The following is a 23,734-nucleotide window of genomic DNA, read 5'->3' as shown; positions in this document are numbered from 1 at the left end:
TAGAGAATGAAACACAGACTGTCAAAAAGAAACTGCAGCAAATATTTTATTTGATGAAAAGCCCTAAGAGAAATTTGCATATTCTGCTCTTTAGGACATGTTTTACTCCATCCTAGCTCTGGCTTTCATTTACATTACACCTGGAGGACGCTCTATCGTGACGCAAATAAGGCACATGAGATTATTTACATTTGATCACTGACCACTATTTACACAAGCCAGGGTTAATGCAAAAGGCTGACGAGGGTTAGAGTTTAATCACTGATTTTGGAGGGGCTGGAATAGTACCTGTTTTCTCTTCAGTTGCCTTTTCTCAGGGCAGCTCAGTTCCTCTCTACTAGCAAATAGCAGAAGAAAAGTCAGTATGCACAAATCCTTCTATCATCTTGTACTTCCATCATCATGTACTTCACCAAAGGTACATTTCATCTCAGATCTCACTATTTACCAAACCTGGGAGTATAATTTTTTCAATTGAGTCCATTAGTAATTTTTTAAAAAATATTTCCCTTTATATAAGAGTACTTTTCTCCCCATTAATTCCATTTGAATTAGGAAGAGCTTGATTCACCAGGTCCAGTCACATCATTAATATTATAACCTTTTTTTAATAAAAGAGAATCAGAAATGCCTTTGAAAAACTATTATTCCTTAAGACTGTTCAAAGAAAACTGCAATAATTCAAAGGAATCTCAAAAACTAAACATGTTTTGAGGAATATATTTCCAGCTGCAAAATATATATTTGTAACTTCACCAAAATTTGTCACAGAAGAAAACAACCTTTTACTTTGCTTTGGATTCATAGGCTGCTAAGATTTTGGGATGAGGTTGTTTGACAATAAAAGCATCATTTGAGGAATGAACACCAATCAAGTGCAACATTGAAGATCTCTGTGTGTATTCCAGCTGGTTTCCATAATTGCATTGCACAGACACCAGCCGTTCAGCAGAGCACATCACACAGCAGAGGATGAGCTGGCTTTCTCTTCTCCCAGCACAGCACTGTAAGGAGAGCACAGCAAAGGGAAGCAGAGGACAGACTCACTTCCTCTCATGGAGGATTTCATTTTCTTCTTTGCTGAGACGACTAGTCTCCTTTGCCCTGAAGTATTAACAAATATACCAGCTCCCAATGAAGACAGGCTGCCCTATATCTATCAATAGAATCTATATAGAATCTTTTCCCTTAGGGATTAATTCAACTTTTGATTCAATCTTTCTGAGCTTTAAATTATGATGTTACAAACCTCCAAGGAACTACTGTACTATTTGTGACCTTCTTTATTACTTTCTGCTGTTTGATAAAGTAGAGAAAATTGATTTATAGATTAGTTTGCTTGTGAACATTGAATATCAATGGTGAGAATGTGACTTGAGGAAAAGCAGGAGAAGTTGGCATTGGTTAAAGTTTAATATAGCAGTTTATTAATTAATAGTGAAGGACAATAGAATAACTGCACATCAATCTTCAATAAGATTCTGGAAATGCAGTGTGAAATAATAGCAATGAATCAAGGCATCTTGCAAGAATTGGATTTAAAGTTTTCAAAACATTTTCCACAATGAATAATTTTGTCCATCACTTCCACTTCTCTCCCCTAAACCTCTCTCGCTTACCCTTAAGACCATTTTTGTTTTCTGTAAGCATTAAAGGTTAAAGGTGGTAGGAGAGGCAGTTTTCCAAATGGAGCCTAAAATTAGGTATTGGTTTCTGTATTTGGAATCTTAGGCCCCAATCCAGGAGTCTATTTTTATTCAAAGCAGCCGAGCACTTGACTTCAATGGATCTAAAAACACTCATGCTTAAGTGCTTTGCTGAATCAGGACAGACTTAAGCACAAATGTAAATGCTGTGCTGAATTGGGGCTCTAAATATGTGGCTTGATTTTTAAAAGTGCTGAGAGACAGCAGGTCTAATTGAAGTCAATGGGAGCTGCGAGATGCTCAGCATTTCTGAAAATCAGGCCACTCATTGAGGTGCCTGAATCTGATTTCAGGTTCTCAGCTTGCAGTACTCACCATGGGGAAAAATGGTGACCCAGGATAGCAGCAATGGAAAGCCCTGATTTTACCCAATAAACCCTAATAATGCAAAAAGAGGAGATGGGAGGCAATAGTTTCCCGGAAATCGAATGTGGAATGCTTTTTCTGGCAAGCATCAAAAGTGCTATGCAAAAATATGAAATGAATAAACAAATGAAATTAGAAAGCCTGGTAACTGGAGAAATATAGGGCTAAATTCATGCCTTGAGGAACAGCAGCAAGACTGATGAAATATATCAGGAGTGATTTGGCCTACTACGTTTTGAGCATTAATTTGATCTGGAGCAGTGAGTCAACAACACAAATCCTGCAGAGTGAGGAACTTCACTCTACCACCCTCGCCAGAGCCAAGCAGAGCAGTTTGCATTAGTAAATGGTAAAAATGTAAAAGCAAAACATTTTTGCAAGGTACCGAGCATAGATTAAACAGCAATGTTAGGAACAGAGATGAGGTGGAGGCTGGATGTTTCGAGAAAAGCAATTTTTCCAAGTGAACTCAGTGGTCCTTTCCCTAGAAAGCACAGCCAGGCTGTCCAGCAGCTGCCCTGTGCTGCTCCTCACATCCCAGCTGGGCTCTGCCGAGGCGACATCCGACGAGAACACGTTGTGCTGTGTGCTGAGCTGTGAACCCCAGCCATGAACTCACCTGTGAATGAACCCTGGGCAAACCAAACAAAAGCAACTCTTCACCTATTTATGTAAAGGAGAGGGGTGTGAATACCCTCTGCCATCCCCAGGCCTGCCTGCTGCCTGCCCAGTGGCTGTGCTGCTGGGGAAGCCCATGTTCTGCACACTGTACCATCCTCAAAGGAGCCAGGAAAGCCACACTTGTCCAGCCTGGTCCTCCTGACCTGTCTGCTGAGACAGAGGCTGGTGAAGGACCCTCAGGACAGGCTTACTCCCAGTACAGGTGTTTATCATCTCAAGATGGAAGATACCAACCATTCTGCACTTCTCTGTCCCTACTACTTGCACTGGAATCCAGCATGGCCAGACAGGAAAGTCCTTACATTCCCCACCCCCTTCTAACTCAAACCAGCAACTCTTAAACTCCACTGAGAATTTTTTGAAAGTTTTCTTACATGGTTTATGGCATGGCCCTTCAACAGACTTGGGTACTCATGGCAGAAAGGCACATAGCACCTTTCTAATATTAAATACATTAAAACTGGTGATGCTGTGCCCTGAACAAAATGCAGTAATGCCAGCATGCTCTGGCTGATAATCTGAAATAAATTACAATCACTAGAAAGAATAACAGAAAACCCACTACACAACCAATTGCGGGGGAAAAACCTGTCACTTGTAATAAAAATGAGAAACAGAAATTAATTTGAAACATTCGTTTCCCTTTATTTTCTCAGTGAGGCTGATGTGTACTGCACATTAAAAAAAGGAAAAAAATCACAGGAATTTTCATACAATGAATTAAACCACAAAAGTACATGTAGAATTGGCAGATGGAAAATAGCCCAGCTTGGGCTTAACTACTATCTCATTTCCCCTGTTCAGCATAGTCCAACCTAGAACTTTACATGTTCACCTACTGTACAAATCTTACAGTAGCTCCATCAGGTCAGTGGTTCACATTATTGAAAATGTCTGTCACAGAGGTACAAATTTAGAATCATCACATTATATTACATGGCTATTCTAGGTCATTTATAGATCAGATCTTATACTACAGTGATTGAAGTTCTCATTACAGCCATTAAAAAGGACACATAATCATTACCTACTGTAGGCTTACATCTAAAGGGATGAGAAGGAGGTGTGGTTGTTTTGTGTTTGTTGGTTTGTTTTTATTAACTGACCCAAGTATTATTACCCCAGAGGCACAAACTTTCCTCTCAGTGCTGCTCTTGGTGATGGCAGCCCAACTGCTTCCAGAGTAGCTTAGCACAGATATTTTTCTTCAACTTTAGGCTCCCTCTGTTTGGATTAGTATTTAGATAATTTTCCATTCCGTAGGAGTTACTCAGTTACAGCTCTAGGACAGACCACAGTTCCTAAGTACCAGTTCTGTTACCTGCATTGTGCATGTGGTACTTACCACAGCATGAAAGCAACAGTACAATCTTCATATAAAAGCCACACAGAGCTATGCTGCAATTTGCCTCTGGTGACAATGTGGTACATGTGCTAATTTGAAATGTTCTTGGGGAAGAAAAAAAAGTAAACACTGAGCTTATATTTTGATGGATTTCCTACTACAGTGTCTATGAAAGATCCAAATAGCTTTATTCAGCAATCCTAGCTCTATTAATTTCATATGTAATTTTTAAATCCACAGAGGAAAGCCATCTTCAAGATGAGAATGTTTGCCAGGCCAGTGAAAAAAAATTTGACTCACATCATTATGCCTGCTCAGTGAAAAATAAATAATGCCCCCACACAAGCCCCACACCAATTTATTAATGTCAGAAGAAGAACGCTTTAAAATTTAATCACAGAAATGTAAAGGCAAAATAGGTAATGCATCTGGTCCTTGAACACATAATATGATATACTAAATATTGATTTCTTAAAAATAATTTATTGCTTTTAATATTTTTCTTTACAACAGAAGATACTCAAAATCCAGAAAGGAAAATTGTAAACTTTTAGTTTGGCATTCACACAAAGTTAAAATACCTGCATTTTTAACCTACAGAGCAACAACAAGAATTATGCAGAGTAAAGGATGTTACATTTGTAACACAGAACCTCCAGAAAAGTTCTTTTCTTTTTTTTTTTTTTTTTTTTTTGTTTCGTTTTATTGCTATCTATCTACTGAGAAATAAGAAGCCAAAAAATCAAGCAAGCATCCAACAGGACAGACAGTGGAATCTCTCAGAACACAATATGCTGGTGATAAAATGAATGCAGCCATCAAAATCAACTGCACTGGTACGGGGGTAGAATCAGTTTTCTAAGATTTGGAGTGGGAAGATAGATTAAATAGTTAGGTGTGCCATACCTTTAAGAGGAGTCATGAATGCCAAAGAGTAATAGAATAACAAATCTATACATTCACAAGCAAATTCCAAACTTTGCTGATTCAGTAGAGACTCCGAGTACAGATGAAATTCTGATGCTCAGAATAGCAGTAGTTTATACTCTTGTGGTTTTTTTCTTTCCTGAAATTTCTATTTAATTTAACAAAAGCAATGTCATCAGCAACAATGTCATGGGCACATTTGAGGCCATGCTAGTGCATAGTAAAAAAAAGGAAGAAACCCAAAACCAACCCACTGCTTCTGCAAAAGCGGAATTTCCAAACAAAGCACTTGCTTACTCCAAACTGACAACCATCATGCATCCTAGGTATAAAATTTCCACTGGCCTTTTTATTCTTTTAGTCATCTCATAATTTATAATAAATAGGATAATTATAACTGATAAATATGTCTCTTCAGTAAACAAAGGAATGAAGGATTGGTATTTATACAGGATGCATAACTGTAAAAAATATAGATAAATACCATCATTAAACTCTGCCAATGAAAAGATTACTGGCTTCAAGAACAGTGTTTAGACACAGAATTACTGTAAAAATCATACCGTACTTAGTACCTCAGCATATTTTTATCAAACTAAAATCACAAAAATTAAAACAAAATAGCATTTTAAAAACATTTTTGACCTCTAGTTCCAAAACTACTGTTGATACATAAAATAAAAACATTTTTTAATGATTATCCATTTGAGAGACTTTACATAAAATTATGATATTTTCTAGAAAAATTTAGATGAGAAAATTTCATTCCCCTAACAAATTCAGTGTATAAAACTGCAAAAGAAAATCAAGCAATGAGAAAAATGTGGAAAAATACTGCAGAAGGTGGTTAATATCTTTTGGGCTAGGATAATTCTTGACAAAATTCTTATATAAGCTCACCAAAGAAGGGATGAATGTGTATAATGCATTTTTTGCACTCAAACACACACGCACACATATGCACACTCACACCCTCACCCACACGCTTTTCTCTTTTTTTTTTACAATCAAATATATATAAGCATAAGTTCAGCTTTCTACATATGTTAGTGTACAATAATTGTTTCACCTCATATAATTACATTTGAGTATTCTTGATTAAGAAAAATTCAGCAGTTTTTGAAAAGAAGGCTGCATTTACAGTGCATAGCTGTAACAAAAAAGAACATCGTCATACAGTATGTACATAAATAAAAATACTCCATTTAACATTTGTAAATACTCAACTACTTTAGAGAATGTAGTAAATAAACTATCTGTGCACACACCCAGATAGTTGTATCCAACTCTCATTAATAATGTAACACCACGTCCGCTCATTAGAATAAACCGCTGAACAAGCTGCACATTTGACCATTAACAAGGCTTTGAAAATTTTGCTGTGGAAGATCAATGTTGTAGACATTTACATGGGTGTCAGAATTAAAAGATGAAACTTCAAAATGTTAGGGAAGCTTGAGCTTTTTCATTTTCTTTTCTTAAAAAAAAAAAAACAAAAAAAAAACGCAAAAACAAACCAACCAAAAAAAGAACAACCTTAAAACAAAGCTAAGACAGATTGCAGGCTTCTGGGACCTGTGGTTTCTTCTGGATTGTCATATTATCACCGTGTTGTGAGAAGAAGCTTCTTTACAAAAAAAATATGCAGTGTCTGATCCCCAGACATCAGCAGCCATAGTTCTCACACTGGGGGGGGGTTTCTGTTTGTTTTTGTTCTTTTTTTGTTAAAATGCACTATGTACAGACTTTGCAGTTCGTGTTGCACGTGTATCTCTGTGGAACTGCTGCCACGTCTCGTGACTGCAGAGCCGGCAGGAGCGCAGCCGGCACCACGGACACGCCTGTGCCTTGGGCAGCACCCTGCCCTCCACTCCTCCAGCAGCTGTGTTCATGTAAACCATGCTTTTGAACAGAGAGTGTGGAGCAGGAGAGATTCCTAAGTGCGGCTTTGCAGCTGTCCATTGTGGAAGGACGTGATGTCCGTGAGGTATTCGCCATCCCTTCTCTCGCGGATGACACGCTTGTTACCTACGCAGGCTCCGCTGGGCCTCTCTAAGTAAACTATCAAAATCCATGGAGTCATACTTGCTTTTAGTGGAAGCAGGATCAAAATCATCTGAGTTTGAATCTGAAACCCAAAGGATGCAAGTTTAGGTAAGAGGCAAGAACTATTTATTTTCTCTGTATATCGGCACAAACAAGGCCCTGAAGAAACAGTCCACTTACAACCACAACTTTATGGGATGATAAAAGCATAGAAATGACCATCACAGAAGCTTTAGGCATTCCTGGTAAGAAGCAGCACTTAACAAAGGTGGTGCACATTATCAGCAGGGGGAAAGAACCATTAATTGCATATACATTTAGAGAAGGTTAACTCAAAACAGTTTCCTCAAGGACTTGAGCACCGAGACACTCGTGTATAGGTTCCAAAGTAGTCCAGATAATCTTGACAGATGCCTTAACCAAAAGTCTACCTTTGTTTTGCACCTGCTGTTTCATAACATGTCCAAGACTTAATTCCCCTGAGAAAGGTTCTGAAGAAAGCCAGGGCAGCCTGTGAGCAGCACACAGAGGACACAGCTGCTTCTGCCAGCCTTGCCTTAGGGTCTTGCAGAAGAAGTCTCTACACCTGCCAGAATCCCTGGTTTTGCTTAATTTCATCTTTTTGGATATGCTTGTTTAGAATGTGAGCAATTCTGGGCAGGGCATAAGCAGTCTCAGGTGGGCTCCTCTGCTTTCTCTATCACATGTGATAAGCCACAGCAGCAACAACAGACCAGCTCCTGTGGCCTGGGATACCTGTTCCAGCTTTGCCAATTGCTCAGAAATGCACGTCAGTCTGTTCCCAGCACAGAGGAGGGATTGTACTTTTGTGGCCACACAGCTCCAGTACAATTATTGACATGGTTGCAAACAATGAATTTCCTTTTGGAGTCAACCCTGCTTAACACTGACTCTCACCAGCTCCTGTGTCACAGCTCCTTTATGAGAGTGCCCTTTTCTTGCCATTTCTTGTGTTGAATTAATCAGAACTCCCCATGTACCACTATAAGACACTCTGCGCATTAAATGTTCATTACAAGTTCTGTTAAGACAATATCTTCTCACAGAGGAGAGGTGTTAAACTTCTGACTACTATTTTCAAGTGTTTTCTTTCTTCTGTACTCAACCCAAAGCTGATTAATTCTCTCTGTCCTGGTACCAGCTCATGAATTTTAAAGTTCATCCTGCCATTTCCTTATGTTGCTCTATCAGATACTCTGCAAAATACAGGGAATGCAGTCTGAAGTACAGAAGCTCAAGCTGTCAGCAGGACAAAGTGAAAACAGTCTGCTCACAGATACTCTGGGAATCCCACTCACAATGGAGAGAGCTGACAGTGAATACTCCCAGTGATGAATAATGTTCAAGAGGGTTCCCTTCAGACAACTTATTTTAAACCTCAGATTTTCTGAGATACAGAGATGACCTTGGTTTCCATAGCTGAAGATAAGTCAAATCAAGGCAAGACTTCAATCTGTTTTTACTGTTTTTATCAGCCTACATTTCAACAAATGCCTTGCTACCTTTTATATTTTCTACATCAACCCTATATCTCTTCAGCAGTCAATTACCTTTTCTTAGCTTTACATTATCTGTTTAGCCACTGAAGTGAATTATAGCATATTCATTGTGAACAATGCGTATCATCTTTATAATTTATTTTGAAAAGACATCAATTGGCTAGAAAAAATATATCTGTATTCACTTCCTGAATTGCACAAAGCCGAGGGCAGCACATACAAGATTTCATTAGCACTGTGTTACAGGGTTATGCGAGATTTTAATGACTGTGGTCATTTATTCATAAAAAAATCCACAATATCTGATTAATATAGATTCAACAGCAAATTGTGCCTTGCTATGTTATTCAGAAAAGAGTATTTTCCATGCCTTTAGTCTATTTATACAGGTATTAGGAAAGGTTTAACATTTAATGAATACTTTACATTTTAAAAGGTAATTAAATAAGAGGTGAGTGTATCATATATTGTAATGTTACAGAGGCTGCTATGTTAGTCTGCATAGTCACTTTATGCATATACTTAATGTCAGCATTCCTGCTGTAAGACTTTGAATATCTCCAAAAACCCTTGCAAGAGGAAGCACCACCCCCTGACCCGGAGCATAGGACAGAACCACACATTTTTGCCCAGGCAAGACTCAGACAGACCCAGGTGTGTTGTCACAGCCAGCATGCACACTTGGGACTGGAGTTATCACAGCACACTGGGGGCTGGAGACTGGTGTGCATAAAGCTCCACATCACTGTAACTGCAAACAAGAGATTAGCTAAGCTCTCCACAGGCTGGAGCCTTTCACATCATGACTGGAAGGCCCTGCAAGGATACTCCTTCACACATAGAAGCTTATGCATGATTTTAGAATCACCAGTTGAGATCAGTGCCTTTTGCCACACTAAGGGTCAGATTCGGCCAAAAGCTTTTCTAGCTTTTAAACTTGAGCAGCTATGAATTGCATGAGTGCCCCTGTAAATTCTACATGAGAACTCATGGCAAAGTAAGAAACATAATGAAGTTTTTGGGTTGAGGCATCTACTTTGTCCTCTGTTTACCTCTCATATTGGAATCAAACAGTTACAGCAATAAACAGTAAAGCATGTGGGAGGCTTCTGTGGTGTTATCTTTTTAACTTGGAAATGTCTTATTGAATACTGGGCATTTATTTTTGATAATTATAGAAATGGGCTTTAAAAGAATATTCACAGTTTGGAATATTTGAAAGCAGTCAGCTCAGATTAGTTGACTTTTAAACTTCTTACAGCAAGTGAAAACCACTTTCATTAACACTCCTCCAATCATTTAAATGGCATGATCAGTAAACAAAAAGGAAGCAAACCCTAAATTCTCATGAGTTACAATATCCCAGTTATGTACTTTGGTTCACAGAGATCAAAATACCTACCTAGGTCTGCATAGTTAGACTTGCAAAACTGCTTGCATCCACAGAAGTACAGCTCAAAGTCAGGCTCGCTTGACCTGCGTAAAGTGTATCCATTCTCAAGAGCAGCGAAGGCGTCACAAGTGTAGCGGTAGGTGATGAAACCATAGCTGTCTCTGCCATTGAAAAATACAGTTGTGAACAAAAGCTGAGAAGAATTAGCACACATTAGTGTAACCCCCTTCTGAAAGCAAGAACTAGCCAGAGACCCAGCAGTGGAAATGCCAGAAGTACTGCATCCATTTATCAGTATGATTGTCCTGTCATGCAGCTAAATACTTATTTCTGGGACAGGAAATTTCAACTAGCAAGATTAATAAATAAGGAGGAAAGAAAATAAGTAAGGTTTTGAACTCAGCATGTCATCTGTCACAGGATTCATACTGGTAACTCCCATACCAGTAGTCTTACTGCCATAGTTTTTTACATATGGCAGATCTCAAACAAGAAGTAATCTCAAAAGTTCCTACCCATCATCCCGCAAATTTACTGTGCACTCCTCAATTTCACCAAAAACTTCAAACCGGTCCCTCAGTTCTGTTCGGGTTGTGTCAGGTCTGATTTTACCCAGATAAATCACACGACGTTCTTCCTGTTGATAAAGAGCAACCGGGAAATCCTTTTTTTAACAAATGTGTAATAGAAATGAACATATAAATATGAAATACATGGATGCAAATACACACACAGATGTGCAGAGGATGCATAATTACAGAAACAGTCTTTTGTGGAAGACCTACTGCATCTTTCAACTACATGGAATAGTTCTCTCCTGGAAAGCTTCTAAAGCATCTAAGGACACTACATTTCTCAGGTGCTGTGCTCCTGGAAGAGTTCATTAACTGCTGTCACTGTTCTGGACACTGAAAGATGCTTCCCTTTGTATCCTACTGCACCTTCTTCCTTCTCACCCCTTCCACCACTTTCCCTCCAGAACTGCCAACTCTTCCAAACTAGAAACTCCCTTTCTCTTGCCACATATACAATACTAAGCAAAACTCATCTTAGTGCAGAGTAGCATAAAGTAACACAATAATTGCATAAGAGTACCACAGACATAACAAAACATATTACAAGCATAACATTATAAGCTCATATGACTCAACAGCTGATTCATCCTGCAATCCTGTTCCACCATAATCCATACCTTAAAATAGAAGGAAAACTGTTTAAGATTGTCACCCCAGCCAACAACTAAGCACCAACGCAGCCCCTAACTCACTCCCTGCTCATCAGTGGGACAGATAGGAAAATCAGAGACAGGTGAAATGCCTGCATTACAATCAGCTCAATAAATGAACAAACCAAGACATAATAACAGTAATAATTATAATGACAGTAATTGTAATGAAAGGGGAGAGAGAGGAATAAAACCCAAGAGAAACAAGTGCTGCACATCACAATTGCTCAGCACCTGCTGAGCAACACCCAGCCCGTCCATGAGCAGTGGTCTGCCTCTCCCAGCCAACTCCCTCTGGTTTATATACTGGGCATGATGCCATATGGTATGGAATATCCTTTTGGTCATGTCAGGTCAGCTGTCCTGGCCATGCTCCCTCCAAGCATCTTGTGCACCTGCTCCCTGGCAGAGCACAGGAAACTGGCGAGTCCTTCATTTAGTGTAAGCACCACTTAACAAGAATTAAAACATCAATGTCTTGTCAACATTAATACCAAATCCAAAACACTGTCCTGTACCAGCAACTAAGAAGAAAATTAACTCTATGCCAGCAAAACCAGGATTCGGTCCAAAAGATGTATTTTATTAAAATAAATATTTTGGGGGGAATGACAGGAAGTAAAATATATCCTACAGTCACCACTACCTTTTGTTTTATTCAGAATAAAAACCACTTGACTGAAGTCCCCTAGGCTAGGGTCTCTTCTGCACGTTCTTCCAACACGTGGAACAAAACATTAGAGACTTTTATAACAATCAAGTCATGGTGGTATCATTCTTTCCTTAGTGCAAATTCTTAGCAGAATGAGGGAAGGAGTAAAAAACCCTTTAAGAGTCACTTCATTAATTTTAGGATAAACACTTTTCTGAGGACAGAGCCATTTTGGTGAGCTGCAAGAAAAGAAAAGAAAATGGGAAAAGGAGATCTTTAAAACACCAACGTTAAGGTAACCAGGGCAAAGAAGCACCAGCTATAGATGGCTTGGGTGCTCAGCCCTCCTGTCTCTGACTGCCTCTGCACTGGCACTGCTGGCCCTCCTTCTCATCCCTTACACACCCACACAGCAGTCCCACAAATCAAACCACCACCACATTCTCAGCTGGCGTGAAACTGTCAGTCAGTGGAGCAATGTCAGTTTAAACCATCAGCTTTGGCACCTGAGACTTGTGCAGAATTTAGGTGCCGAATGCCGAAGGAGCTACACTGACTGCTGAGAATTCATGACTCTCGTAACCTGGAGGTGCCTAAAGGCTAATGGCACCTCAACTGTGCAATGCAAAAGGCACTAGGGACCTAAATATAGACTTGCATTCCTGCTCAGAAACATTCTAGCCTGAAGAGACAGGTAGTTTATAGAGTTAGAATTCAGATATAGCATAAAATGTGTCTTTTCCATGAGTCCCCACAGAGGCATAAAGCACTAGTCATTCTTGGACCACGGACAATACAATTGAAATCAGACCAAAATACAGAAATAAAATCAGAAATTATATTGATGTTGATTCTTCACTTGTTTGAGTATTCATTTGAGATAAAGAGACCATCAGAACTCTTAGTTAGGGGTGCTAAAAATCTTGTCTTCCTTTCACAGGAGAGCACTTTGCTCTCAGGAACTACTTAATACAAAATAAATAAACAATTCCTGCAGCAGGAAGCCAACACTAAAATATCTGTCTCCCAACAGAAACTCCCTCTTACTAGCACTTTCAGTAAACTATTACTGCTGACACTTTTCCTGGCCCCACAATTCTCAGGGGCTCAGATCCAGTTATTCTAAGCTCCTGAGAAAGGAAAGTTTAGAGCTGCAGAAAACAGAGATACAAGAATCAAACATTCCTATCCAAGCCCTACCCACTAAAGAGTGGTGCAAGAATTACCCATGTACCTGGGTCCCTGGTGAGCCCAGTGGAGTCTTTGGTTGCTCTGCCAAAGTGTGTATCAGCTCTCCTTAATCAGAGGGATCAGGTAAGGACCTCATCTAGATACTGGAAACTACTGCCTCTTTTGATTATGCAAGGAGCCAAGCCTTGATAGTCCTTTGTAACCACACTGAGACAGACAAATTCACTTTTAAATGTTGCACCTTCCAAAATGCAGGGTCCCAAAGCTGCCCTTGTTCTCTGCCATAGCAGAGCAGTTTGCAGAAGCTAGCATGGCTAAAAGAAGGACTTGTGCTCATGGGTAGCCATACATTTAGGGCACAAGGGTGCTTTCCAGACAGCTGCTGCTTTTTATCTCTGTCTCCACTGTGTCCCAGTCCACAGCCTGACCTTCCTGACAGAGGAGTTTGGGTAGGGCTTCTGTGAACCAGGGACTGCAGAGTGCAAGCTACTGAAATCTGCATTTCTCCCATTTTCCCCATTCTAATTCTGCTTACTTTCACTATGGTTGGGTGCCATAAACTTCAAAACCAGGAAAATCTGCATATGCACAGTAATTACTTTTTCAGACTGCTTTACCAAATCAAGGATTTAACCACGCTGAAACACTTGATAAGAAACAATTCCATTGATACTTGCTATTGAACCTAAATGGCTGACCAGATGGAGCAGAACATAACACAGCAGACTGCCTAATATACTTTAGCTGAGATAATACATCTCAACTGAAAAAAACATAATGTTTCACTCACTGACATGGAGATTGTTATATTACAGTGTGATGGAAATATCTATTGCACGCTCTTCAATAAGTCTGTCTGCATGCCTGTGCAATTTTTCCTTCTTCTATCCCTCTAATAACCTTTGTATCTCTAATATCCCTTTAAGACAACTGTAATAAACCAAAACTGAACAATTAAAAAAAAAAAAAGCCTGTTAAAGTACCGTTAAGGGAATAAGTTAAACCTGCAAAATTAAGGAAATTCAAATTTAAAGCTGAAATGCACCATATGTCCTCCAGTGTACATATATGAGAAGATGGGTTCAAGTATTTTTTTAAGCAGAGTGCCATGATGGAATAAGATACTGGAGAACAGAGGATTCATACAGCATTGTCTTTGCCTTGGTTAACTTCAGCTTATTTAAAGCAACTGTGAATATTAATATTCACAGAGATGTCTCCCTTTCATTCCCATTAATAATAAGAACTATAGAAGCCTAACAAGACTGCAACACACCTCTAAATGTTAAGGACTCTTTTTGATAATAAATTACATAAGTAAGTCTATATGGGCATATTAAGTAAGATGTTTACTGTGGTTGTTAGAGGATATGATAGATGACTTGAAACATAGAGAAGGGCAGGGAAAAGCTTTTGTTTTCAATTTCATATGGGCAGAGGGAACCTGAAGGAAACTCCAGAAGCTACTTCTTCATACTTCCCTCCCAAAAGTGCACAATTTATTTTGCATCATAAGAGTTAAGTGTGGTTCCTTGCTCTGCCAGGTTAAAATAAAAAGAATAGTCCAGCCAACTCCCTTAGGCCTAACATGTCTGTCTTCTTTCATAATCTTGCTCATTCTTCATCACAGTAAAAACATCTGAATAGGAAGATGTGGCAGAAAGTCTCAGACTGACAAGCAGTATTTTAAGTCTCAAATGAAAATACTGAAGTATTAGAATAATAAAATATGAGAAAACAAGACTGGGATATACCTTACACATCTAAGGGTCAATAAAGGGACCACTCATCCTCTAAACATTGACTGATGCTAAGGATCTTTTTGTCGTGCAAAGGGCTCCTCCACAATCTTATTTTCTTTGTACTTCCTTATTCCTAAGTCTTTATTTCATAATTATTTCACTAAACACAAACCCTAGATGTAGTTTTCCCTTGGGTTTTTTTCCTTCTTCCCCCAACAGTTGTTAGCTTTGCCTGCCCATGGTGCTGCTAAGCCAGGCCCATGGGAAATGAAGGCAGCCACTCTAGAGCTTCTGCTGCTCCCATTTCTCCTACCACTTTTTGCCTGCATGTCTGTGGTGCATACCCAGTTCTCCCAGAGCTAGGTAATGCTTTATGTGAAGCTGGGAGAAGAAATCCAGGAGCATTTGAAAGCTGGTTTCTGTTATGGGCTTGTAAAGGCTCTGCACTCACTCCAGCACAGCTGTCTGGCTGGGTGCACACCCCATGCCTGTGCTGCCTTCCATGCCAAATGATTTCTCTGCCAGTAGAGACTTGAAGCCATGAAAACTTTTACCCTTAGAGCTGAAGACCAAATACCATTTCGAAAATGCAATGGGATTGGTTGGGCAGAGTTGCAAAACCAGAAATGCTATGGGTAGAAAAAAGCCATTAAAGATTAAGCTTCTGATGAGAAAAAAACTAGATTGAGTAAAGAAAAATTAGTATGGCCTGTGAGTAAGTATGAGCAGCAAAAGTAAAAGTCACAAAAACTTGGGGAAGGAAAAAAGGAACAAGGTTATTATCACATGCTGCTGTGTGGGTAACCAAGGGCTGAACAGTTCAGACACACTCCACAGTGACTGCTAGAAAAATAATGATGGACCAGTAAAACTCAAAATTTAGGTAGGAACATATACAGCAAAATTACAGAGACCTAGGCCATCAAGATGGGCAGCAACAAAAAAATCCAAACTAAATATACAACATAGATTGAATCCTCCATAAGTGGAAATGCATGCTATTATAGGCTGACTCTGCTTTTAGACTTTAGAGAAGGCAAGCACTCATTTATGAAACCACCTTTCTCCTGCCTTCCTGTTTCAGAGCAATTTATTTTCTTTGAAACCATGTGTTTCTTCCCACTGCAGTGGCCTCACAGCACATTTATCTTATGTCTGTAAGCTCTCTGGGACTGGGACTCTTGATACTCCTCTCAGAGAGGCTGTCAGCATTTAGGAATGAAAACTGCTGTTAATTGTAATTTTCTACTTGAGTATAACCTGATTTTGTTATACCTCTTGGCAGAAGCTAGTGTACACAGTAAATGATCTGCATGAAGGATGTGACTGTAAGTCAGTACCATGGCAAGAGTGGCAGAGTAGCAGAGAGCCACAACACCAAGCTGCTCATCAGAGAGCTTAACCTCCAGCTCCAGTGCACCATATCAATGAGGAATCACCAACCAGGGACTCCAGAATTGGATTGTGCTAACTACTTCTGGTGCCAAGGTCTAATGAACTGCTGGAGTAAAAGCCCACACAGATCAGAAACTTCCTGGAGTGTATCAGAAGAAAAAAGGGGTCCTCAGGCCTCTTGGCAAGTCACTGTGATCTGCCTTGGTTGGGGGCTGGATCCCAGTTTCTACAAAGCACTAAGTAGACTGTGCTGTCCTGCAGTGCTCCTCAAGTCTCACAGCCCACGTGTCTCCACAATGATCTGGCTTACATGGTTAAGCAGATGGTGGCAGACCATTCTTATGTTCAGTGAGGAACCATGCTAAAAAAAAAAAAATCATCACCCAGTGAAATAAAACAAGATCAAACTAAACTATGCTGACATTTGGTCAGTTAGGAAAGTAATCACAATCAAAATGACAGACAAAAATATTTTTTTAACTCTTTAAGTACCTCATAGGCTCAGCCCATATTTTGCAATCATGCCTGCTCAAAATTAAGACCTCAACCCACAAAAAAGGCACTGAATCTCCAGAAACTGGAGATGAGGAAAGAAGAAAAGGAAGATGAGAAGGATATCACAGTACCTCTTGAAGTTGAATCACCTGTATACAGCTGTAAGACTAGACAGGAATTCAGGAATCTATACAGGAAAATATTATCCCAGGCTTCTAGCTCTGAATCTCCTACAGTGAAGGTGGTGTATGCAAGACTGAAGGGGCAGCCTCCAAACATGCCTGTGGCTCATAGCTCGAGCACAGGCTTCTGAAACAAGCCTCCTCAGCATTCTGTCAATATGTCTTCACATCTGCCAAAATACAAGCTGCCTGCACAATCAGAATGCATTGCTTCACATATGGTTTTGACAGATTAAAATACGCTAAAATATTATTTTTTTTCTCATTTCTTTTTCCTAGGTTTCTCATGCCTGTTGTCCCACAGAGACTAATTTTAGATACTGCTTTCACAATACCTAATGCCTTTTAGCTCTCTCATAACTTCTGTTCCTTTTTAACTATGCTTCCTTTCTACAACTAACTCTTGAGATCTCAGCACGATGCTTCTCATGAAGAAAGTCACCTGCTCTGTGCAATAACTGAGGCATTAGTACTGCCCAATCTTTGGGCCAATCTTCTAACACTATCTGGAAGTATATGGCCATAAATCAGTTCTGGCAGCACGAGAATGGGCTAGAAAGAAAATAAAAAATTCCCCAAGACATAGAGCAAAGAAATCTAAATTTATGGGACTGTAGAAAGAGCTCAAGGAAAGAGAGAGAAGACATTCTTGTGGCTGGAGGATAAATGAATTGAGTCCCTCAAGAATGAAAAAAGTAACACAAAAGAGACCCATAAACCAAAAGGCATAAGAAAAAGAGCACAGAATTCCAGAAATCATACAAATTTTATCACTTAATTCATGAGATTGGAGATTCCCTTTCTCAGCTGTCTCCTAATTCTTACTCATTTTCACAGGGTATAAAATAGCACAATTCAATATGTATTTTTATAGTAAAAGTGTTGATAGACTTTGGATGAAGGAGTTAATAGTACTTAATCTACATTTCCTGCAGAACTAACACAGATGACTGGATTTTATATTTTTTTTGCCATGTTCTGTTTATTGATATTTATTTTTAGTTTTGATTTATTTACGTCTATTAATAAATAATTCCATTAATTAAGTTAATTATAATCAAAATGCTCACTTTAGAAAGAAAATAAATTCAACCTTGGTTTTGAATTGTCTAGAATTTTTAATGCAGTATGAGGCAGCATATCTGGAGGTTTTAAAGTTTCTTTTCTTTTCTTTTTCCTTTTCTCTTGATTAGCTACTTGCCAAATATTTGTTTGTTTTAAACTAAATCAAATTTTCTACCTCCTCAGCAGGATTCATGTTTATTTATACGGGCAAGGTACAGTAATTGAGAAGTAGCAAGATACACCCATGACAGAAGTCTACTTGAATCTCTAATTTGTGGTGGCTCTAAGAGAGAACAGCCAGTGTAAGTTATGATTGCTGGAAGGTAGTGCTCATCTCTAAGCAGATGGAAGCCAGATATTTTAAAACTAACTGCAACAATTGACTTAAATACAGCCCTGTCTGAAGCCAAACAAAGTTATTCCATTGCCTTCACTGCGTTTCAGAGCAGTACAGCAGAGCATGTAGTAGCTCTAAATCTCCTGCTTTACAAAATACACCTATCACCCACACTTTGTAGACAGGACACCTGAAATGGAGAAAAGTGAAATGATTTGTTGAAGCTCACTAAGAACAACAGTAGCAGAGACAAAAAACAGGCCATAAAGTTGTCTGTTCACTCCCAGAACTCCTCATTGCTGTAGACTGCTCCAGTCTCTGTCAGTCTCTACACACTCCTGGTTCTGTAGGTGCATTAGGAGAAATGCTGCCAAGTCTGTGACAAATCACCCTTTGCTACAAAGTCCACTAATGGCACTGGGAAAAAGATCTATTAATTTTGGTGACCTCTGGACAGAGCACTAATGGAAAGCCTGGGAAGGAAGGTGAAGTATCCTGGTCTGTACCAGTTCATGCAAGAGCCAGAGCACAGCCAGAGCAGCCATGTAGGTACAACCACACGGAAAGAGCAGGGCACAGAAAATCAAAATGCTAAGGTGAGCCACCAAACGGGCTTAGCAACTTTTACAGCAACAGATTTACAGCAGCTCCCAGTTTAATTTATCAAAATGCAGTCACCAGTGGGGAACTCAAAAGGGGCAAAAGCCACCCATCCATTTAATAGGCACTCTTCCTTCTCTCCTGCTGCTACAACAGCCAAGAGAGTTGCTTATCCCCACAGGGTTAATTTCGTTTGCTTCAGGTATTTCAGTTGTTTCACAGAGAACACTGATGAACAAAATAATCAAATAATATAAATTCATTACAAAAGGGCCAGTGCTAAGTGACATTTTTAAATTGCATTGTGTCTTCAGACTATTTTGCTAAAAATAACTTAAATATTAACCAAATAACAGACACTGAAAAAATATAATTCAAGCCAAGTTTTTGGATCTCAGTTCTGAGTTCTGTTGTCTGCACCCTCTGTATAAATAATTACAGCCATTCTGAGAGTTCAACAATTAGTATATTACCTGACTCCTTATTTTGGGTATGTCTAGGTGTAGATGAAATACAATATAAAAGGCTAATTAACACATAGATCTGTATAAGAAAGGGGCTAGTTCTCTTCTACTAGTGTATTGTCTGGGATGATCCTTTTTTCTAATAAGTTCTCTTATCCTTTCATTGGGAAAAACTCCATGAGTTGCAATTTATGGAACCTGAAAAAATTAGTACTGTGACACCAAAACAGAAATTATCATGAAAACACATATTTGCTTAAAATGAAAAATACTAAGACATACATGTAAGCAAATTTCTGTATTTTTATAAAAAAGAAAGAAAATAAAGTCTGAATTCTAGCATTAGAATCTATGAAAAGAAACAAAGATCTATTTCAATATGAAAGTTATCTTTATAGTGCTTACAATTGCTTTCTGCCTCTGTCTCTCCCTTTGCTTGGCCCTTTCAGATTCCCGTTTTTCATACTCTTTGCGGTATTCTTCCCTCTTCAGCCTTTCATGCTGATATTCCTCATAGCTGTCATATCTAGGAAACACAACTTAGTCATCAAATCAAGCACCTGCATTTGTGGATGCAAAGTTAGAAATACAATTTCTGGAATGCTTTATTATCCCCGGCCACTAGAGAAAGAATAAGAGGAAATGGTCTCAAAGTCCACCAGAGAAGGTTCAGGTTGCACACCAGGAAGAATTTCTTAGGCATTGGAATGGGCTGCCCAGGGAGTGGTGGAGTCACCATCTCTGAATTGTTCAAGAAGTGAGTGTACGTGCTATCGTTTAGGTGACATGGGGGTGTTTATCCAAAAGCTGGACTCAATGAACTCAGAGGTCTTTTCCAGCCTTAATGATTCTATGATTCTGCAATTGTCCCCTGAGGAACAGCTGGAAAGCAAACCAAATGCAGGCCAAAGGCACTACCTGGGTCTGCGACTGCACGGGGATCTGGACCGCGATCTTCCACCTAGGGGAGAACTTCTGTTTGCTCGGTGTCTACAGTGGCTGGACTCACAACTGCAACAAGATCTGCAGGAAGAAACACATTCACCTCTGTCATTCCATTTGAGTCTATTGACACCTTTCTCTACCTCTTCCCTGAACTTACAATTTCTTCTAAGCTACCGGTGGGATTTTCCAGTGACAGTTTGCAATCTCCTAGTCAACTAAGGGGCCTAAAGTGATTCCCCCTCTCCTGGCCCTTCAGTAATGCTCCTCATTGAGGCTAACACAGAGCAGCCAGCCAGCCACTGTCAACTCCATCTGATAGAGGCTGCAGCAAGATTGGCACCAGGCAGCTCACAGATAATGGGGAAGGTTAGTTGTGTACATCTCTCACCAATTGCACTGCCTCTGACCTGACTGCCTCCACTCAGAAAGTGTAAACCTGGCAAACGTAAAGGATATTGGAAACAAGTGTTTCTGTAGCAAACCCGTAACCTTCAGAGTTAATCAGCTCAGCAGCAATAGAACAAGTTGCTTTTTTTTCTTTCTTTCCAATAAGTTTCTTTATGCTTTTGCTGTTCGTCTTATTAACTGCAATGACCACACATGAATTTGCTGTACCATACCTTGAAGAGGATCTACTACAGGGCGACCTTGATCTCGATCGGGAATATGGAGAACGGGAACAAGACCTGCGTTGAGGTAAGGACCTTGATCTAGAGCGTGTCCTTTGGGATCTTTGAGAAAATAAGGATTTGGGTGGAGACACTGAATCTCTGCACGGAGAGTTAAAAGAAGAGCAAGAAGGTGATACATCAAATAATGAATAGGCTTGTGTCCCATCCCAAGGGTAGCATAGTTTATCACTTTCATCTTCACTGTCATCAAACAGACCATCCATTGCTAGTCCTGAATTTATAAACATAGGTAGTTTGGAGAATTGTTCATTACTGTAATCACTGTCCCTCAGTTCTCTGGTCTTATCTGCTTCTTCATCAAAAACAGCTTGGCTGGGGTGACCAAAATGCTTATTCAGTTCAGCCCGAATTTCCTGGTCTTGGAGCTGTTTTCTGTTATTACCATGGGATCCCTGCTTATTTGTCTGTAAAGTCTCTTTCTTGAAATACTGGTCTTGTTCTAAAGAAGAACAAATCTGACACTGCCACCCAGGTGAAGAATCCTTAAATTCTGGTTGTCTGTAGTCCTGAAGTTCCTGGGATATTTTAATGTGTATTTCCGATTTTGAATTCACAGATTGACAGTAGTCATGGTCACCAAACAGCCGCAAACTGGGCCGTTTTGTCTTTCTCTCCTCATGTCCACTGGACAGTACTGTAGTGTTGCTAAGCTGTGTGTACAGCTCAGACTGTTCTGGACCCTTCTTGGTTGGGTTATTTCCTTGAGAACTGGAAGACTCACTATAGCGGGGCTTTTTTGAAGGTGGTACAACAGTCTTGCATGATGACTTCAGTTTAGGTGAAGTCCTAAAAGGATTATCTTGGTTGGCTTTATGAGGAGGGGTCGTAGGTGGAGTTAGGCCTACAGGGAGTAAAAGTACAGAATCCTTTTAAGCACATAAACAATTTTTATAAAGGTGGCTCATATAGCTCTCAGAATAGATACAAAGCAATACCCATTCTATGTCTCTTCAACACTGCTAATACTGAGAATAAAACTACCAAAGATCTGGTAACAACAATGCTAATGCATCACCATCAATCTTCAGAATAATTTCTGCCCCTCCCCTTCCTCCATGACATACGCCCCTCTCTCTGTAGATTTTTGATGGAAAAGATCAAGTGATAAAACCCCAAAGACTTTTTGTTACATATAAAATAGATTTTGATGTAAAAATGAAAAGTCAAAAGACTGGCACCATCAAAAAAAAGAAGAATGTGGATAAAAGCAAGGCCAAGAGAAATAAATGAGTGGTACCAAAGGACACAGAACTTAAATGCAATGAAATACAGCCATTCTAACTCAGTGGCAGTGGCTCTTTGTTTCCAGAGTTCATTACCTTAGAAAACCATTGACAATGTATGTCTAACACACTCCTTAAGAGTAATTAATACATTTTGCCTGAAATGTGGTTTTGCAACTGAAACCTAAATGAACGACAACCACAACTGTAATGAACCATTGCATTTAGAACTAAATCTTGGTGAGAATCATGCAGTAGGGAGTCAAAATAAAACAGGTAACTCTTAGGATTAATTATCAGGTTAGTATTAGTTACTAGGTCAATATTCTCTAACTAAATATACTGCAAACTAACGGGATTATTTATATAACTGTAATAGATTATATCACTGTGATGAGACAAAACTGCAAGAAGGACTACAGCACATTCTGGTAAAGCCTGGGAACTGAAACAGTACCTTCTCATTATTTTTATAAAGGTAGAATATAACTTCCAATATTTTCTATAGAAATCATATAATTTCTTCAGACTTTACAGAAGGATAATCCCAGACATCAGGGCAGAGTAACAGCAAGCAGCAGACACTGTTCAGGAAATAATTTCTCTTCAGGAAGGTACTCAATATGTTACATTTGAAAACTCTGCTTCTTTCCAATTGGCAATAATTTAGTAATATATGCTTAAAAATTTACAAAATAGATGGAGATTAGGGAGTTCTCCAAGGTAACCCAGACCAGCCCTAAGCAATCCAGAGGCTCATGCTGTCCAAGAATACTCCAGCCCAAGCAATGAGCTTTCCATTAGTTGCTTAGCAGGGATGAAAAGAGAGGGCAGACAGAGTTACAGGAAATGGGTGTTTCAAGCATGGCAATAGAGCTCTGGTTTGTATTTTTAAACATGCAACACAGCTCAGCAGATCAATGCAAATGGAGCATGTTTTATAGTGTTTTGCTGTAAAGAAGGAAAAGCATCCATCAATGCACAGTGCTCCCTAAGGAGCATAAATGGAGACTGGGAGTCCCATTGCATTATCTGCAATGAATTTCTTTCAGAAAATAAGAAAATAGAAGTACCAAGGCATGAATACTTGATGTGAGAGACATGCTTGATTTTGTCTGAATGCTTGGAAAAAATGGTTATAAGCTATCCATGTCTATCTAAAAATTTGCCTAATGCCACAAAATTCAAGGAAACTGAGGCAAAGATTATGGCACCTAAAACTCCAGTTACCCCAAATTTGAATTTAATACTAAAAACATTTTGTGCAGTCATCACTGTTAAATTATTTCCTCTAAGTCCTCACTTTTTTCTTTCTTCTTCCCAAAAATTCACTTGAGACAGCCCTATTTCATACCTTACACACTGTACACTGACAAATATTTTTGACTACCAAGTGAATTTTTGCTAAAATGAAGAGAACAGTCTGATTCAAAAATCTGCAATAATACTTTCAAAGTTAAAACTTCAGGCTCAGATTGAACAAATACTTCAGTAAGCAACTTTCTGGGAAAAAAAAAAAAAAAAAAACAAATTACACTTTTA

The 23,734-nt window shown here is 39.2% G+C and overlaps 1 protein-coding gene across 1 annotated transcript in view; it reads right to left on the bottom strand.

Annotated features, from left to right (window-relative positions):
- Window positions 1-3,373: 3,373 nt before the first annotated feature.
- PPARGC1A (PPARG coactivator 1 alpha) overlaps window positions 3,374-23,734 on the bottom strand; it is a 68,388-nt gene continuing 48,027 nt past the window's right edge. The window contains exons 8-13 of the mRNA XM_056490264.1: window positions 20,898-21,810; window positions 20,251-20,355; window positions 19,738-19,858; window positions 10,500-10,621; window positions 9,994-10,145; window positions 3,374-7,153 (exon numbers count right to left, since the gene is read on the bottom strand). Coding sequence (XP_056346239.1) covers window positions 7,050-7,153; window positions 9,994-10,145; window positions 10,500-10,621; window positions 19,738-19,858; window positions 20,251-20,355; window positions 20,898-21,810 — 1,517 coding nt within the window. The 3' untranslated portion in view covers window positions 3,374-7,049. The remainder of the gene's footprint in view (window positions 7,154-9,993; window positions 10,146-10,499; window positions 10,622-19,737; window positions 19,859-20,250; window positions 20,356-20,897; window positions 21,811-23,734) is intronic.

The sequence above is a fragment of the Oenanthe melanoleuca genome, chromosome 4 (genome assembly GCF_029582105.1).
Source record: "Oenanthe melanoleuca isolate GR-GAL-2019-014 chromosome 4, OMel1.0, whole genome shotgun sequence".
NCBI lineage: Eukaryota > Metazoa > Chordata > Aves > Passeriformes > Muscicapidae > Oenanthe > Oenanthe melanoleuca.
The sequence above is the reverse complement of the archived record's forward strand: the minus strand, read 5'-3'. Positions and strand labels throughout refer to the sequence as shown.